The sequence below is a fragment of the Leptonotus elevatus genome, chromosome 7 (genome assembly GCF_054856555.1).
Source record: "Leptonotus elevatus isolate MCC_2025b chromosome 7, RoL_Lele_1.0, whole genome shotgun sequence".
Lineage (NCBI taxonomy): Eukaryota > Metazoa > Chordata > Actinopteri > Syngnathiformes > Syngnathidae > Leptonotus > Leptonotus elevatus.
In genome coordinates this window covers 20776458-20795310 of record NC_141245.1, presented here as the reverse complement: position 1 = coordinate 20795310, position 18853 = coordinate 20776458, and the positions used below count along the sequence as shown (strand labels likewise).

The following is an 18853-nucleotide window of genomic DNA, read 5'->3' as shown; positions in this document are numbered from 1 at the left end:
TTCTAGTTACATTTTATAGGGAGAGTTTAATTAGAATTTCTCAGTGAAAACCAAACTACAAGATGGACGCTCGACCGACCACCATTTGTGTTTATCATTTTAGTTTTACGCTTTCACTATAAACACTGCAAACAGCACCACACGAAGCAGAGTTTCTTTTGTTTTTTCTTGAACGAGGCAAAATTAAAAATATGCGAGGGAAAATGTGCCGCTTTTTACGTGTCACGTGAGTCACATGACCCGAGCCGAGTGTTGTGTCACGTGACATCGCGCTTCTCCAAACATGGCTCCCGACTCGCAGGAAAGCTGACCAGTTGGTCGCCGTCTGGTCGCTGACACGGATCCCCTTACCACAGCAGTTGGAGCGGATACCCATCGCCGTTAGTGCCTGGCCTCGTTTTAGGGAGTCAACAGACTCACAATGTCGGAATTTGAGGCGAGTCGGCGCTGGTAGCTTGACGCTAGCTGGCGCGTTCGGCAAAGTCGTTAAGGGCTCCAAAGTTCTCCCAGGTGAGCTAAACATGAATTTGTCATTTTTGGGGGTAAATAGTTGTACCTTAAATGCGTGTTACATTAATGCCCACATCGAGTGTCTGGATTGCACGAATTGCACGTTGGTGTTAGCTCGTTCCGAGCGCAAGGTTGCTTCGAGCTTGTGTAAATCCAATGAACGTGAAAGTGATGAGCCTGTGTGTTTATTTGCTGCGTTACTATGTAGTCAAGATTTCTTTGGATTGTGCAGTTAAAAGTAAGAGGAGGGAAGACATTCAGCCGTTTTAACCAGGAGTTTGCAGTCTAACTTGTTCATTTAACAGTTTAAGAAATAAAACGTCTAATTTGTGGTAAAAAAAATTCAGCTTCCGATTTTAGGAAGTTCCCTTTTTGTATTGAATACTTTTGCTGGTCTGGGATTTGCTTTATTTCTCTTGCTACAAAACAATTAATATAATAAAAGTTTTTAACAAAATGAATTTGAACATGATCACTGATAAATGAACATTTAAAATGTCCAACAATTTAACTTCATAAAACAAACCGTCAATCTGATAATGAATAATATAATACCACCGAAGATTGCTGCCAAAATAAAATAGTTGGTAGAAGGGTCATTAAAAAACTTTCAATAGAGCATTACATTGCATTTTAAAGTAATAGAAAATGACAGAATCAGTTTAGTTTGAGTGTACGTTTATGGCACATTGTCATGTGAGCTCACCCGTAGTGTCATGTGGCTACCGTAGTATGACTCTTGTAATACTGCGACCACCTCCTTTTCTTCTCTCTAGGCGATCGTGTTTTTTTTTTTCTTTCTTCCCCCTTATCTTCTCAGGACATGTGTGAGAAGTGATTAAATGTGCCCTTGTGGTTAAAGAGCCCATCTTCTTCTGTCTACATGTGAATGTTTTGCAGCTCTGAGCACGTCACAATGGATTGGCTGGTTTGCGCTGTCGAAAAAGACCTGGGGATCGACCGGCGTCATCTGGGCGCCGCGCCGCGTCGCCAGGAGCTTGTCGCTCTGGTGCCTGTTCGCTGGCTGGCTGCTCTCCGGGAGAGGAAGCTTGTCCGCTTCGTCCGCCTGGAAAGTATCAGCGAAGGGGAAATCCACACATGCCTTCAGTGTTCCCAGGCTAAGCTGCCGCATGGCTGGACGCGAGTGTGCGTGCAGGCTTTAAGGAAAAGCAAGCTGAGCTACAGGCTGGTCAGAGACCCGTGTCTTCAACTAAATGACTCGTCAACAAAGGAGTCCTACGTTAGCACCATGCAGCATGTGTCGCTGCATAATGTCAGGTACTGAACGCACACGAGGTCACTTCATGGGAAGCACATACAAAGTATTGTTTGTGGGTTTTTTTTTGTGGGTGGGGTGGGGGGGGGGGTTATGATAATCAGGAAGCGCTACTTCTCAGTTGGAGTGTTGTGCAATTGCACAACACCCCAACTGTCTATTAACTCATTCACTGCCATTGACGGCTATAAACGTCAAAAATTCATTTGAACTATTTCCATTAGTTTAACATTTTTTCCCACTTTTGTTAACAAGAGTATGAAAACCTAGATTTTTTTTATTGTACATTTAGAACAGATATACAATTTGTGATTAATCGTGAGTTAACTAGTGAAGTCATGCGATTAATTATGATTAAAAAATGTAATCGGCGAACGGCCCCAATTACTTAAAAAAAAGAACAAAAGATTATAAAAAATTAGGGGCGTCAGGCAATTACATTTTTTTCATAATTAATCGCATGACTTCACTAGTTAACTCACGATTAATCACACATTTTATATCTGTTCTAATACAATTTTTAAAAATCGAGGTTTTCATACTCTTGTTAGCAAAAGTGGGAAAAATGTTAAACCAATAGAAATAGTTCAAATTAATTTTTGACATCTATAGCCGTCAATGGCAGTGAATGAGTTAATGTAACTTCTCATGTAGTTATTTTTCGTTTAAGTAAAAAAAGAAGAAGCAGAACTGTGACTTGTGTATAGATTTTATTAGTTAAATTTGTTATATTTCTGTCCTTTTTTTTACTTTTTAAAATGTGATTTATAGTTTTATTAAAAAAAAAAAATACAGTTTTATTATTAGAAATTAGTTTTATCTTTTTTCCTAATGTACCAATAATAAATTTAATAGCATGTCAGATGTCGTTACGTGTTTGAGTCTAAGGAGAGACGATTACCGCAACGCGGACGGATTTTTCATTCAGCACGTTGACATGTTGTTGCAAGCACTCTGCTTCATCCTCAGGCCCAAAACACAGAATTAGAAATTAATAGACGTCAAGTTCTGAACATCATTGCGGAATAGCAAAGTTGAATAGTAGTCTGTACAACTCATGTCTGATGAAATGTGCTCAAATACATTAATAAATTAATACCCCTCTGATAGTTAGATACAGTAACTAAATGAAGCATTATCTTTGCAAAGGCAGACATTTTCTTGGATATATTGGGGTGGTTTGATCAAAATATGTCATCAGAGACTCTAAATAACTTTTTGTGTTGCAATGATCGCTTTTCTATGTTTGGCATAAACGTGTCAATATGAGAATCGTTGTTTTCCTCCCAGGAATCTGTGGCGTGAAGCTCACGCCAGACTTGTGCAGCCGTACGCCGGAGCCAGCGAGCAGATGCATGTTGCAGCCGTGGACGCGGTTCGCCACGCCCTTCAAAGGCTCTTCAATTCTGCCTTCATCTCATGTGAAAAAGTGTCGCCCTCTCTCTCGCCGGCCAAAGAGAAGGAGAACTTCTTGCCGTCGGCCATCTCCGCTTCCTCCAAGCTGAAATCGGACCGCTTGTGTCCCAATGTTCTACCGGCGGAATGTCTGCTGGAGACAGCGGAGATGCTCTACGTGGTTCTGCCTTACACGCAGTATTCCCTTCACGACATCGTGTCCTTCAGCCCAGCCAAGCTCGCCAATAGTCACGCCAAAGTGTTGTTCATTCTCTACCAGTTGCTGACCGCCATGCAGGCCTGTCACGCTGCAGGTCTGTCCTGCGGGGACCTTTCTCTGTTAGACGTAGCGGTGGACGAGCAACTCTGCAGCCGTCTTAAGATCAACCTTGCCCATTATGAGGAACTGGAGACTCCAAGTGGTGATGGTTCTGCTCGGCCGGTACCCAAAAGTGCTCCGCCAAGAGTCGACGTGTGTTCAAGCCAGGAGGACAAAATGCTTTGCAGGGACTGCTTTGATGAGCTCAAAACTTTAGTTCTTGACTGGGTGCATGGGCGCGTGAGCAACTTTTGCTACTTGATGGAACTCAACAGGTTAGCGGGGCGGCGAAAGGGAGACCCAAATTACCACCCGGTGCTACCGTGGGTGGTGGATTTCACGGTGCCATTTGGAAAATTCCGAGACCTCCGAAGATCCAAGTTCAGACTCAACAAGGGCGATAAGCAGCTGGACTTCACCTATGAGATGACCAAAGAGGCTTTAGCGGCTGCAGTGGGCAGCGGTATAGGGGGAGTCGGTGTTGGGGGAGACTTATGTGGATCGGTCAGCGCCACTGGAGCCGCACAGCCGGACCACCTCCATGTACCTCATCACGTATCTGACGTGCTCTCAGATATTACATACTATGTCTACAAAGCCCGACAGACACCCAAATGGGTGCTGTGCAGCCACGTGAGGTCCCAGTGGGAGCCGAACGAATACCCCTCCAGTATGGAGCGCATGCAGAGCTGGACCCCTGACGAGTGCATTCCCGAGTTCTACACAGACCCCTCTATTTTCCGCTCCATACACCCGGACATGCCGGACCTGGATGTGCCTTCCTGGTGCAAGTCCTGCGAGGAGTTTATTGAGGTCCATCGACGCCTCCTGGAGAGCAGGGAGGTGTCTCAGAACCTGCACCACTGGATAGACCTCAATTTTGGCTTCAAGCTGTCGGGCAAAGACGCGGTCAAAGCCAAGAATGTTTGCTTGCACCTCGTGGACAACCACACCCATCTGACCACCTATGGTGTTGTCCAGTTGTTCGACCAGCCCCACCCGCCTCGCTTATCGGCTTCCCAGTATGCCCCGGCAGAACCTCCACTCGCCGGCCTCGCCGCCCTTGACGTGCCTTCCCTACACATCCCACAAATTGACATGGCGGCTGACTCTGTAAATGGAATGGTGCCAGAGACCACCGGGTGCGAATCCAGTGGCTGGACCATGGTAGACCGGGACGAAGAGCTAGAACAAGGTACTGAAGCCCTGGACTCATTAATGTCTCAAGCCTCCTCTAACTCTACCGCTTGCTCTGTCCCACTGCCAAGTATCAGCACAACGGCGGGTAAGATCGGGGACGCAGCACTTATTATATCCCACTCCCCGACTTCATTCTCCGGCGATTTCACAAGCGCTTTAGGCCCAGGTTTACGCAGTGCTATGCTTCAAAGAGGTGGGCCGGTGAACAAAAAGCACGCGGAGGGAAGTGTGACCACCACCAATGCAGAGGACATCAAGATCCTTCTCCCCGAGGGCTTCAACCCGCTGCAACCTTTAGAAGAGCTGGAGAAGTTGAATAATTTCTTGGTCAAGAGTCTGCACGCTGAAGTCTCGCATCCGGAAGGAGCCTCTGAATGCGAGCTCGGAATGGTCCAAACTCCGCTGTCTCTCACGATGCTCTACGAAAGAGATATGCAGGCCCTTGGTGTCCTCATTGCTGAGATATTTTACTCCTCGAAAGTCCGAGGCTTGAAACCGGGCGCTCCCCTCAGACAACGTTTCCACGCCGTTTTGAAAATGTGCTCTCTTGGCTTGCGGGAGGTGCCGCTCTCTTTGCATCACGCTCTTGAGAAACTGCTGCTAATAGAAAAGCACTCTGGAGTAGCACTTGGAGAAGCGCATCAGTGTCGACGCCCGCTCCTTTTTAACTATGATCCCATCTGTGATGGCCTTCCCCCTCCAAACCCCTCCCAGTTACTGAACACATTCATTACCCCGTTTCTTTTCCCGTCCTACTTTGCAGCACTCCATCGCTTTATCTTCTCCTACCACGCCAAAATGGAGACCGTGTGCAGCCTTCAAGGGAGGGACGTAGTCTTCCATTTGTGGCAACAATTAGAAACACTTCTGCGAGGCAATATCACAGCCGAGGGCCTTGAGATTCTCTTGCCCTTCATCCTGGCCCTCATGCTTGAAGAGTCCACTGCCGTCTATGCTGCTTGGTACCTATTTGAACCCATCTCGAGAGTCCTGGGTCCCAGAAATGCAAACAAGTACCTTTTGAAGCCACTGGTCAATGTCTTCGAGAACCCTCACTGCCTACGGGGGCGTTTCTATCTCTACACAGACTGTTTCGTCCTGCAACTGATTGCGAGGCTCGGCCTGCAGGCCTTCTTGTCCAACCTGCTCCCACACGTGCTGCTGGTCCTCACCGGCTTTGAAAGCTGGACCTCCGGTTCTGCCGGGGAAGCTTGCAAAGGGATGCGGAGCGCTACTTGTACCCTGGGAGAAGAGGAGGAGGAGTGTTTCCAGGCTGGCGATGTGCGCTCCTCATCTGGATCTGTCAGCGGGAACATGGGCGGCGGCAGCGGGACGAGCGGAGGTGTCGGTGTGGTGGGAGACGCCGGGCTGGTGGACTACTCCTCGGGCATCAGTCTCAATGACCAAGTGTTTCTCTCAGAGGCTGAGGACTTTCAGAACGAATTTTATGTTAACAGCACAGGGGGAGACGGCGCAAAACAGGCAGACCAGAACTCTGCTGCCAAGGACCAGGACCATGAGTCTTTGAGCGTGGGCAAGCTTAGCGACAAAAGCAGCGCAAGCGAACTCTCACTAGGCGACGGAGATTCCATGCGGGATCGAGCCAGTCTTAAGTCAGCTGACAGCAGTCAGGACCTGAAACAAGCCAGTGAGGGAGAGGAGGTGGCAGAGCTGGATGAAGAGGAGGTGACGGAGTCTAATGATTGTAAAGTGGCGGCAGATGACCCTTCAACCCCCAAGCTGGAGCTCTCTTTCTCTGGTTGCACAGAAGTTTCGGCCGCCACCGTTGCCACTCTGGAGAGTGACTTTGTGAACGGACTGGTACTGGATGAAGCGGAGAAAGGGATTATGAGGGAGCAGGAGGAAGAGGTAGACCAGGACCCGTCAGAGGAATCACAGGAGAAGGAGCACAAAATCGTTCTCGGTGAGAACGCGAGCGTGTGATGATGATGTTCATTCCAAGACTGTGTTTTAAAGAAAAATCTCTTCACACAGATACAGTCTGCAAAACTATTCGGTGGCTCTCAGCCAAACTTGGACCGACCGTGACGTCTCGATGTGTGGCCAGGAACCTGCTCAGATTACTCACAAATTGCTACATCGGTGCGTAGACATACAGTAGATAGCATTTCATGACTCAGTCCATTTCAAATGGATCTTTGACTTTTGTGGAAGTGAAGGCAGTTTCCTTTTGTGCCCACAGGCCCCGACAGTCATCATTTTGTAACTCCCGGACCCGAAGAGAGCACTCTGGAGAGTGTGGGAATGGGCAGCGTTTATGAGAAGAGGCCCGTGGTGGGCGACCAGACTGCCGCGCCTGTGCTGGACTGTCTCATTTACATCGCTCAGCTTTACGGCGAACCCGTGCTCACCTATCAGTACCTGCCATACATAGGATACCTGGTAAATCCTGACGACTAAGCAGATTTAGTCAAGCACCCACTTTGTAGCATATCAAACCATCTTTGTGAAATGCCTGCAGGTGTCTCCGCCGTCTTCACAGCGTCTTAACACGCGTAAGGAGGCCAGCCTGCTGGGAGCCGTTGCACTTACACAGAAGATAGTGGTCTTCCTCTCTGATACCACGCTAATGGACATGCTCATGAAAATCAATCGGGATGTTCTACTGCCACTCCTCGACCTGCTGACCAACCCCCGCATGGGGTAAGAGACTTTTTGAATCACTATATTGGGGGTTGTTCAATGCCAAATCACCCACACAATCTGAAAAATTAAAGTCAGGAGACTTTGATTTGAATCAAACTTGGTGTACTTGATGAGCCAATAATAAATCTACAATTTAGCGGTGTTGGAATTCAACAAGGAACTGGGGGCTGACTGCTTATTGCTGCTAATTAAAAAATGTTACATCGCTAAAACGTATATATTTAGAGATGGCATTTCATTAAAAAAATTGTAGGGTCATGTGATCAAGGTCAATTTTAAGGTTAAAATTGTATATGCACCTTCTAAATGATGTCTGTTTTGTGAAGATTGACACGGTAGTTCCTGAGCTATCATAGATCAAAAGAAGGTTGCTACGCCCTCCTTTTTTTTGTAGCCAAAAATGTCAACATTTGCCCCCAAACCACTGCTCCAATTGACCTAAAATTTGAGATTTAGTGTTGTGCCTTCACTATCAACAAGTACACCAAGTTTCATTCAAAGGTAAGTCAACCTGAACTCATTCACTCCAAGCCATTTTCACTGAAGCAACCCCCTTCTCTCCTGGCTGTTTTACTGGACTTTGACTGATTTAGCAAGGCCCACAGAATATTGTGTTATATTGCTATAAAAACATGGAACCTCCCAAAAGAAAGATTAGAGTATTTTCTTTCATCAGAAAAAAATATATTTCTATCTGTTTCCGTTTTGCAGCAGTTAGCATTACAATTTAGCTATGTTTCATCATTATTCACAAATTTGTTTTGAACTGTGGGGAAATCAGCTTGTTTGCAAATGGCCCTGGTTGATCTCTTGTACTCTGCTGCCACCTGCTGGCCGTTTTTGTAATAACTACCATTTCTTCACCAGTTCAGAGGCTGCATCAAAGCCTTCTGTATGCTCTAGCATTAAAAAAAAAAAAACATTTAAAAACGTATTAATGCGTCTTTGGGACACTTAAAGCATTTAAAATAGAACATATTTATACGTTTTTGAGAGCAAATGAGTTAAGCATTTCTTCATCACAGTTGCTCAGGACTCAACGACCAATCACAGCGCACCTGTTTTCTGAAGCTGAGCTGTGATTGGTTGTTACCTGAGCAAATGTGATGTCATTTTCACTCGACTGCAAGTGGCAAAATGGCCGCCTTCTGATATTGATAAAAACTGCTGGATTTTGCTGCCTAACTCATATTCCACTAACGCAAAATACAGATCAGTGGGGTTGCATAGAACGCATTATTGTCCCAAAAATGTTTTTGGGGTTGACTAAAATCAAAATGTGCTTGGTTAAACCCACCGGCTGATTTTGCATGGAGCGACGCATTGTTTTGATTTTACTTCCTGCATGAGTTTATCTACCCGTCCCTGGTTGTGTACTTCCTGCTGTGCCCAGGTTCCCCAGCGGAGGGCAGACGCGAACCGTGGTGTGCCTCAAGACACTCAGCCTGATGGCTCTCATCTGCCTGCGTATTGGGAGGGAGATGGTGCAGCAGCACATGGCTGACACGCTGCGCCGGTTCTTTGCCGTTTTCTCCCTGCTGCACTGTCTGCGGCCTCAGGTACTCGCGCATTTGTAATTCACAGCAACTGACGACTGTCTCGTCGAGTTTATTTCCAGAAGGCTTTCGAAAAGCACGCAGGCGAGCTTCGTAAGAAACAAATAGCACACAAGCCAGATGAAAACGAGGCTAAAAATAGAAACAGGAGACAGGAAGTTGGAACGGAGGCACTTGACGAGGAAGGAGTAGGAATGTATTTGTGAGGATGTGTGGCAATTAGAAAAGTTTTTTCCTTGTAGTGCTCTTCATTTATGTAGAGTTGCAACTGATTCCTCCAACCTGCAGATGGAAAGCGCGCCCCGCAGAGTTGTCGGGGAGGTTACGGTGGTGGATGTCAGCACACCCGAAGAGTCCACCGCGACTTACGAGTTGTCCATCCTGGAGGAACTGCAGTCGGTGTTTAGCACAGAGATGGCGCATGCCTCATACATCCCCTTTTACTGCCTCATTGGTAAGGAACGCCTGGTTTTATCGGTTGACTTGCAAAAGAGTACAGTTTGCATTCATTGGTGTGTCTGCTGTGTTCGCTAGGTGATATGGCAATCCGGAAACTAGTTCCCAACCATGAGCTGGTGTGGCAGCTAGCCTCCTCGTACCATCAAAGCGTAAGTCATGCAGCCTCACGGGTGGACATGCCTCCATCCTCCTCTTCTGGTTTTAGCAGGCTGGCAGGTTGCAGCCCCTTCCCCTCACCTGCCACTAGTTCCACCCCGCTCGGAGAACCCCTCCCTGAGTCGGGAACTTTTGGGAGCCACCTGGTAGGAAACCGAATCCAGGTGTCCAGAGACTCTAGCATGAGTTTGGCCAGTTCTTGGGGACGCTCCAACCATACCGCCACCATTAACACAACCCCCTCCACCATCACTACCCCATCTGTCGGCACAGGCCCCTTCTCATCGTCCTGGTTAGCGGGACCCCCTCCGGAGGACAGCGCTCTGAAGCAGGAGCTGGCTCGTAGCAGACGCTCCTTGCAGGGAAACTGGCTGGCCTACTGGCAGTACGAAATCGGCCTTAACCAGCAAGATCCCCATTTCCACTTTCACCAGATACGTCTGCAGAGCTTCCTTGGTCACTCGGGCGCCACCAAGTGTTTGGCGCCGCTGGCGGGGGAGGATTACTTCCTCTCTGGGGGTAAAGATAAGACTGTGAAGCTGTGGCCCCTCTATAACCGTGGCGACGGCACACAGGAAGTGGAGCCCAGGCTAACGTATACCGACCATAAGAAGTCTGTGTTCTATGTTGGACAACTGGAAGCGTCACAGGAGGTGGTCAGCTGTGACGGCACGGTGCACCTGTGGGACCAGTTTACAGGTGAGGGACATCATGCTTATTTAACTCATTCACTGCCATTGACGGCTATAGACGTCAAAAATTCATTTGAACTATTTCTATTGGTTTAACATTTTTCCCACTTTTGCTAACAAGAGTATGAAAACCTCGATTTTTTAAAATTGTATTAGAACAGATATAAAATTTGTGATTAATCGCGAGTTAACTAGTGAAGTCATGCGATTAATTACGATTAAAAATGGTAATCGCCTGACGCCTGTAATTTTTCATGAATCTTTTCTTAAAAAATAAAGATTATTAAAAATCGGAAAAAATAATTACAATTATTGTATTTAAAAAAAAAAAAAAATACAGGTGTCAGGTGATTACAATTTTGACCGTAATTAATCGCATTACTTCACTAGTTAACCCACGATTAATCACAAATTTTATATTTGTTCTAAATGTACCCCCCAAAAAAATCTAGGTTTTCATACTCTTGTTAACAAAAGTGGAAGAAAAAAAAAGTTGAACTAATAGAAAGTTAAAATGAATTTATGACGTCTATAGCCGTCAATGGCAGTGAATGAGTTAAAAATGGCCTACTCAGGTATATAAGGGGGAGGCTCATGGTGGTGCACCGCCGCCCCAGCATGCAATATTTAGAGGTTGAGAACCTCATGCATTTGAAAGATATAGGGTCATGCACACAGGTGGGTAGAGTAGCCAACTACGTGTAAATATTACTCAAGTAAAAGTAAAAAGTAAGAGTAAAAAAGTATTCGCTGATAAGACTATCCGAACATAAAGTTTGATTTATTTAAGTCATCAGACAGACAAATACATAAAAATATGTACCAATTCTGGCATCTTCATGTCATAAAATAAGAAAAAGGAATCACCTTTTTGAGCTCGAACAACAGTGCAAGCAGACACGTTAGCCCAAGCATGCGCAACAACTTTACAACTCTAGTGTAGAGTAGCGGAGTAACAGTAGCATTTCTTCTTCACACATCTACTCAAGTAAACGTAAAACGTGTTGTGTGGTACATTTTTTTCTTCAAGAAGTTGCTCAAGTAAATGTAACAGAGTAAATGTAACTCATTACTAGTAATATTTATGGAATACAAAAACACTTCTTTTTTTTTCATACAAATAGTAACTCTGATTATGACTTTATTGCGGTTGCCACCATAAGAACTGAAATCCACCGTAAACCCAGGACCACCTGTATTGTATTTCGGAAAATATTGATTTAGGTGGAAGGCGTTTGCCAAATAATGTATGTAATCTGTATATTGCAAATTATGCACAGTCAATTTCCTTTTTCTTTTCTGCCTGGGAGAGGGACAGAACCCCTGCCACAAATGGCAAGAAACAGTGAGTAGTTTATAGTGTTATTTAATGTATCATGTCAAGCTCATTTGGCATCACTCTTAAATTAAATGGCTAAAAGATGATTCAAAAAATACACAGGAAAGAGCACAAAAAAACATAGATGGGCGCCATTTTCAACGAATAGCAGAGGATCGATTCCACAGGAAAAAAAAATCTACAAACTGGTAAAAATTGAGTTTAAAATAAAATAAAATGGGCTGTAGCAAAGAAATGCAAGAGCTGAGACTAGCTCGGTGAAAACAAATACGGTTGTTAGCTGCCCGGAACACAACGTTGCCGAGTGATTCTTCATCAGGGTCTACTGGAATGTTTATCATGTCTTTAAAGCCTTCTTCATCTCCACATGACGTAACTTATTGAAAGACTTTTTGCAGACTTCATTCAGTAAGTGCTGCTGTTTAGTTTAGCAACCCGGTTCAAATGCGCTCATCAGTTCACTAAAGTCTGAGCAGGTGCATCGTTCAACTAAGATGATTACAGTTTGCACAATTGGGACAATGGAAGCATGTATTTGTACATTTAAATTAATCGCATGACTTTAATAGTTAACTCACGATTAATCACAAATTTTATATATGTTCTAAATGTACAATCATTTTTTTCTAGGTTTTCATACGCTTGTTAACAAAAGTGGGGAAAAAATGTTAAACTAATAGAAATAGTTCAAATGAATTTTTGACGTCTATAGCTGTCAATGGCAGTGACTGAGTTAATAATATTTTCTTCTTTTTTTTTTTTATCGCCTCAGGCGATTACATTTTGTAATTGTAATTAATTGCATGACTTTAATAGTTAACTCACGATTAATCACAAATTTAAAAATATTTTGTTACCTTATAGAACCTTACTAAACTACACGAGGCAACAAAACTGAACATGAGCTAGTTTTTTTTTTTTTTTTTTTTTTTTTGTGTTCCCATCTCATCAACTTGTGCCTAATGTAGTGTACGAATAGCGTCAAAAGAGCGTGCGTCGCTTCTTTTCTAAAAGCCAGGGAATGCGATTTTCTCTTGTCCCAGGGAGACAGATCCGCTCGTATGAAGCAGTGGATGGGAAGAATCCAATTACAGCCGTCACCACCATGCCTGCGCCCCACTGCAGCGTCGTGTTCGGAAGCGCCGATTCCGTCCTCCGCTTCATTGATCCCCGCAAGCCGGGACTGCAGGTACTAAATTATCCGCACAAACGTGTCCCCCTTGAGACCAACATCCCTATCGAACTTGACTAAAAGTCTGCTATTCGAAAGTGACAAATCTTCACTGTGTGTCCCCCACAGCATGAATTTCGGCTGGCGTACAACAACATAAGCGCCGGGCTCATCCGGTACTTGGCCGTTAGCCCGACGGGACGCACCGTAGCGGCGGGGTTCTCATCCGGCTTCATCGTCCTGCTCGATGCGCGCACGGGTCTGGTACTGAGGGGCTGGCCTGCACACGAGGGAGACATCCTCCAAATGAAGGTATGATAGTAGAAGAATTGACTTTTGGGTGCATTCAAAAAAAAAAAAAAAGGAGTCAAATAATCTGTCATTCATTTTTCATATGAAACTGCTATAGGATCATAGTTTGTGGTGTATTTACAGTTAGAATTTGAATATTATTTAGTGGTCACATTGATCTCTAGTGTTTTTTTGTTGCTATTTGTGATTGGTAAAATTCAGGGTTGGAGTAGGAGAAGAAAAAGGAAAAAACAACTTTTCCCCTCAATATTTCAATGTGATTTTTTTTCTTCCTCCAGAGCCCGCTTCCCATGTATTTTTTTTAACAAACAAACAATAAATTAGGGCTGCTCAATTATGGAAAAAATAATAATCACGATTATTTTGCCAATAATTGAAATCACGATTATTCAAACGATTATTTACTTTTTGGTACAAAACAAGAAAAATGTTTAAGCATTTAAAAATATTAAGATCAATAAAAAAAGAAAGAAAAAACAAAGAAGAAGAAGAAGAAGAAAAAAATATAATTTTGCAAGTTCCTTTTAGAACAAACAGAATGTATCATTTTGTTTATTTATTTATTCAGGCCAAATCTTGAAGTTGGATTGCAGCTTGTGCAGTAAGGAAGATCTTGTTTACATGTTTACACATTTAAAAATATTAAGACCGGTTAAAAAAAAATAGCAACCTTATAATTATGTAAGTTCTTTTTGGACCAAACATAATTTATAATAATATATATTTGCAGTAATATATATGTATTTATTTTATGTTGGCAAAAACTTGCAGTGTAATGTGCAGTAGAACGATCATCAATTTTTTGGTACAAAACAACGTAAACAAATAAAAAAATATTAAGACAAATACAATTCTTTGAAACACTATAATTATGTGAGTTCCTTTTGAATGAAACTAAATGTTTTAGTTATTTTAAAATTAAAAAAGTTGCAAACGTATAAACTTAAACAACTCAAAAATTTGTGTTAATAATCTTCTTTTTACGATTATGTTGATTTTGTAATTGTGGAGTGTAATAATTGAAATTGTAATTGAATTTCGATTAATTGCACAGCCCGACAATAAATGAATCCATATTGCACTCAAGGCAAATGAAGCATTCATTAATATGAAAAACAGTTTATAGCTATTTCAATGAATTATTAATTTCGTAAATACTCTGACTTGCAGTCTTTAAGCGTTCACTGTGACAACTCAACAAAATTCTACCAAACGTGTGGCAGAACCGAGGACCTCTTAGTTTTGACAGTGGCATTTTTTCAATAACTTTATGAAAAGTTACTTAAGTCACACAGTCTGTATGAGAAATGGTCAAACAAAATCACGTTGTCCTTTTCAGATACTGATAAAAACAGATTGAAGCTTAGAGTTTTTTTGTTTTTTTGAGCATGTGTGTGTTTTTGCAACTCCATTCTCTGAATATGTCTCAAGCTGTTTGAACAAGGCGTGGGCTGGAGGACCTCGGGTCACACCGCCTGTCATGGATTTGGGCAAAACAGTTTTGCTTCGGTTAGGATCCTAACCTGGTACAGAAAGTGATTTTGAGCAAATGTGTTACGGATTGGTCTTTACATGATTATGTAAAAAAACGCACGGAACCTCCAAAGTAAAGTACAATTTGGAGTTCAGCCCAAAATTTCTGGAAAATGTGCTTCAATAGTGCGACAAAACCTCATTGTGCTAATTTATGATGTCACCACAGAGGAGAGCAATCATAGAGAAAGAGAATGACAGAATGAAGGTTCATCAGTATCGTTTTAAAAAAAATATTATTATTAACTCATTCACTGCCCTTGACACGGCTATAGACGTCAAAAATGTATCTGAACTATTTCTGTTAGGTTCACATTTTTTGGAGTGTGAAAACCTAGAATTTTTTTTATTGTACATTTACAACAGATATCAAATTTGTGATTAATCTTGAGTTAACTAGTGAAGTCATGTGATGAATTACAATAAATAGATACAAATAATCGCCTGATGCCCCTAATGAAAAAAAGAAAAGGAAAGATTATTAAAAATTAGGGGCGTCAAACGATTACATTATTTAATTATAATTAATCGCGTAACGTCAATAGTTAACTCACGATTAATCACACATTTTATATCCGTTCTAAATGTACAATAAATAAATGATAGGTTGTCACACTCCAAAAAATGTGAAACTACTAGAAAGAGTTCAAATGAATTTTTGACATCTATAGCCGTCAATGGCAGCGAATGAGTTAATCAGATTGCATCAGACGTGTTCGCACGGCTCATGCGCAAGCTTTTATTTTGACAGGGTCGCAGCTTGCGGATGCAGGGAGGGTGGGCGAATGTTGTACCCGGCCAATCTGCTGTCAACAGACCAAAAGGATGAGCAAACTTTATTTAACCCCAGATTGGGTCAAGGATTGTGCCTGTGCTTTTAAAGGCTCAGGTTTATGCAAATATGGACACAGGTTACTCATTAGAAGGAGCACAGCGGCTCCCGTTCGCACCATCGGACTTGAGATTACAACCGGTGACTGTTTAGCGTTAAGTAACGCAAACGTACGTGCACGGTGAACATTTTGTATTTTTGCATTCGGTCTCAAACTCGGATACTGATGACCCACGTGGCTTTCAATTGAGAAAAATAAATACCATGAGTCATTTCATTGACAACATTGTGAGGAGGTGCGCGTTTCTGTAATTATAGCAGCATTTTCTAAGAGATGAATATTGAATTTTGAAAAATACAGGAGAACTTAATGATTATTATTTTTTGTTTATTTATGTTTTTGTCAGTGTGGTGTGGTTTTTGCAGTTTCTTGCATTTTATTATTATGATTTTTTTAATTAGTTAGACAGAACAGCTTGTATTTCAAGGGAATTCGGCAGTGTATTTGGTACCAGGACCTTCAGCGGAGGCCAACCGGACTTAATGTACCACAACTATCATCTCGCAGGCTCGCAATCATCGAAACCTACGCAAAAATGCAATACAACAGCATACACATCATCTGGAACAGTTCCGAATTTAAATAAAATACATTAGATTCACTCGAGATGCTGATTATTATTTACTGTATTCTTGTACGCAAAAGGCTACAGATGCGTTTTGCATCAATTACTAGCCTCAGATATTGATGTAAATTAAATGACTTGTGGCAATGTCACACAATCACGATACGACCTGAAGAGACCTGAGCAACTGTGATGTCATTTTCACTCGACAGCAAGTGGCAAAATGGCCGCCTTTTGATATTGATAAAAACTGCTGGATTTTGCTGCTTAACTCATATTCCACTGACGCAATATTAACCAGAATACTGTATTTAGACGAGTGGGGCTGCATAGAACATATTATTGTCAAGAATTTTTTGGGTCGCTCCTGACTTAATTTGGCCAGCAGAATATTGTGTTCTATTGCTCTAAAAAAAATAATGGAGGCTACCAAAAGAAAGATTAGAGTGTTTCAATCTGTTTCCGTTTTGCAGCAATTAGCATTAGAATATAGCTAAGTTTCATCATTATTCACAAATCTGTTTAAAACACTGGGGGGGAAGCCTTTTTGCAACATGGCCCTGGTTGATCTCTTATACTCTGCTGCCACCTGATGGCCGCTTTTGTAATAGCTACCATTGCTTCAAGCATTGTCTTTAGTTCAGAGGCTGCATCAAAGCCTTCTGTATGCTCTAGCATGAAAAAACAACAACGTATGAATACACCTTTGGGTGAATGGTAATATTTAAAATAGAACGTATTTTTACGTTTTTGGGAGCAAATGAGTTCAGGAAGTGTTCCTTTAGTAGTTGTTCTGGACTACAATTGTTCAACTTGACATTGTAAATTATGCATTAGGAGGCTGACTCCCGTCACTCAACTCTATATTTATAGAGCACATTAAAACAACTACTGCTAGTGTTTTCTTAAGATGGAGCCCAGGGGCAGCGGATACAATGACAACAGCAGAGGCCCCAGAATTGAACCCTGTGGAACACCACACGTTCTGTTAAACACGTGAACTCATATTGCACATATTCATCCGAACACTTTCCTTTTTATGCTCGACTTTGTTAATATGAAGGGAATTGAAATAATAAATCACACGATATGCCATCACAACTGTTGCAAGTCAAGTTTTAGCGTTTTTTTCCCACTTTTGTTAACAAGAGTATGAAAACATAGAATTTTTGTATTATACATTAAGAACAAATTAAAAATTTGTGATTAATCGTGTGTTAGCTAGTGAAGTCATGCGATTAATTACGATTAAAATTTGTAATGACCTGCCGTTGACACCTATAAACGTCAAAAATTCATTTGAACTATTAGTTTAACATTTTTTTTAACAATCTTTTTTTTGGGGGGGGGGGCAAAAAAAGAAAAGATTGTTATTTTTTAAATTAGGGGCTGCAGGCGATTACAATTTTTAATTGTAATTAATCGCATGACTTTAATAGTTAACTCACGATTAATCACAAATGTTATATCTGTTCGAAATGTGCAATATTTTTTTTTCTAGATTTTCATATTGTTGTTGACAAAATTGGAAAAAAATGTTAAACTAATAGAACTAGTTCAAATGAATTTTTGACGCCTATAGCCGTCAATGGCAGTGTTTAGGCCTTGCTGGTCCACCACTAGAATTCGGCCTCGGTGAAACACCTGCCATTCTGTCGGTAACTCGTATATTTCACCCTCCAGGCGGCGGAAGGGAACTTGGTCATCAGTTCGGCCACCGACTACACCCTCGCCGTGTGGAAAGACCTGGAACACAAGCCCCTGCGCCTGTACAAGTCGCAGTCGGACCCCGTCCACGCCTTGGACTTGTACGCCTCCGAGATCGTGACGGGCACCATGGCCAACAAGGTGGGCGTGTACTCGGCGGCGGACATCTCGCTGAGCCCCGTCAGCAGCACCAAGCTGAGCTCGGAGAACTTCCGCGGCACGCTCGCCAGCCTGGCCGTGCTGCCCACAAAGAGGCTGCTGCTGCTGGGATCGGACAACGGCGCCATCCGCTTACTGGCTTGATTGCCCGCCGAACAACTTGAGCAAAAGCAGCGCTCGGTTGAAAATGTTCACGTATAGTAAGTCTCGTACAGTTTGTAAACGGTTTTTTTTTTTTTTTTTTTTGTCGTCCGATGATTCTATCTCAACTATTTTTGGACCTGTTTCAAAACAGACTTGCTCAGGGACCTCTTCTTTTGTCTTTTTCCACAGGGGTGGGCAACTTGCGGCCCGTGGGCCATATGCAGCCTGTGAGAGCATTGGGTGCAATTGTAAAAGTAAATGAAACCTCAGAGGAACTATTATTTAAAATGCTCCGTAATATTGAACCCGCAAATTGCTATAATATATGATCGTGTTATTCCGTCATGTTTTTTTGTCACACATTTTTAGTAGCCCACCACTGAAATCGACACACCAAAAAAGGCGACATCTTTACTTACCCTTTACCTGTCTTCGATGCACTGATTAAACTATGCAGTATTTGTAGGTCAAGTCTTTATTTTGTCGGAATTTTTGTTTCATCTCGTGTTAAGAAAAAAAAGGTGCAAGCTGCCTCACGTCAACATTTAGATTCGAAGGTTGAATGATTTTAGTCTGTGTTTTTTTTAATTTTTATTCTTTTCAGAGTCAAGGCCAAGATTTTGTACTTGAACATTTCTACCAAACGGCTTGGATCATTCATATAAGGTCAATTGTATAGAAAATGCACTCTTAAAACACGGCCTGGGTTTCACTTCAAACGGCTTTGTATGTTATTTTGTATGCTTCTGCTGTCTATCGTATTTTTCTAATCTCAAAAGCCCTGACACGTCAGCGTAGCT

At 42.6% G+C, this 18853-nt stretch overlaps 1 protein-coding gene across 1 annotated transcript; it reads left to right on the top strand.

Annotated features, from left to right (window-relative positions):
- Nucleotides 1-267: 267 nt before the first annotated feature.
- wdr81 (WD repeat domain 81) lies at nucleotides 268-18524 on the top strand. Its single transcript, XM_086080245.1, has 12 exons — nucleotides 268-510; nucleotides 1411-1788; nucleotides 3077-6624; nucleotides 6696-6803; nucleotides 6904-7103; nucleotides 7183-7364; nucleotides 8761-8926; nucleotides 9212-9377; nucleotides 9458-10237; nucleotides 12613-12758; nucleotides 12870-13052; nucleotides 17727-18524. Exons 2-12 carry the CDS (start codon nucleotides 1427-1429, stop codon nucleotides 18051-18053), a joined length of 6168 nt encoding a protein of 2055 aa, XP_085936371.1. The 5' UTR covers nucleotides 268-510; nucleotides 1411-1426; the 3' UTR covers nucleotides 18054-18524.
- The last annotated feature ends 329 nt before the right edge of the window (nucleotides 18525-18853 follow it).

Excerpts from the sequence above, each read along its gene's own strand:
- wdr81 (XM_086080245.1), top strand. The coding sequence starts at position 1,427 with ATGGATTGGCTGGTTTGCGCTGTCGAAAAAGACCTGGGGATCGACCGG. Across the intron at positions 10,238-12,612 it reads CCTGTGGGACCAGTTTACAG|GGAGACAGATCCGCTCGTAT; the intron begins GTGAGGGACATC and ends CTCTTGTCCCAG. Across the intron at positions 12,759-12,869 it reads CCCGCAAGCCGGGACTGCAG|CATGAATTTCGGCTGGCGTA; the intron begins GTACTAAATTAT and ends TGTCCCCCACAG.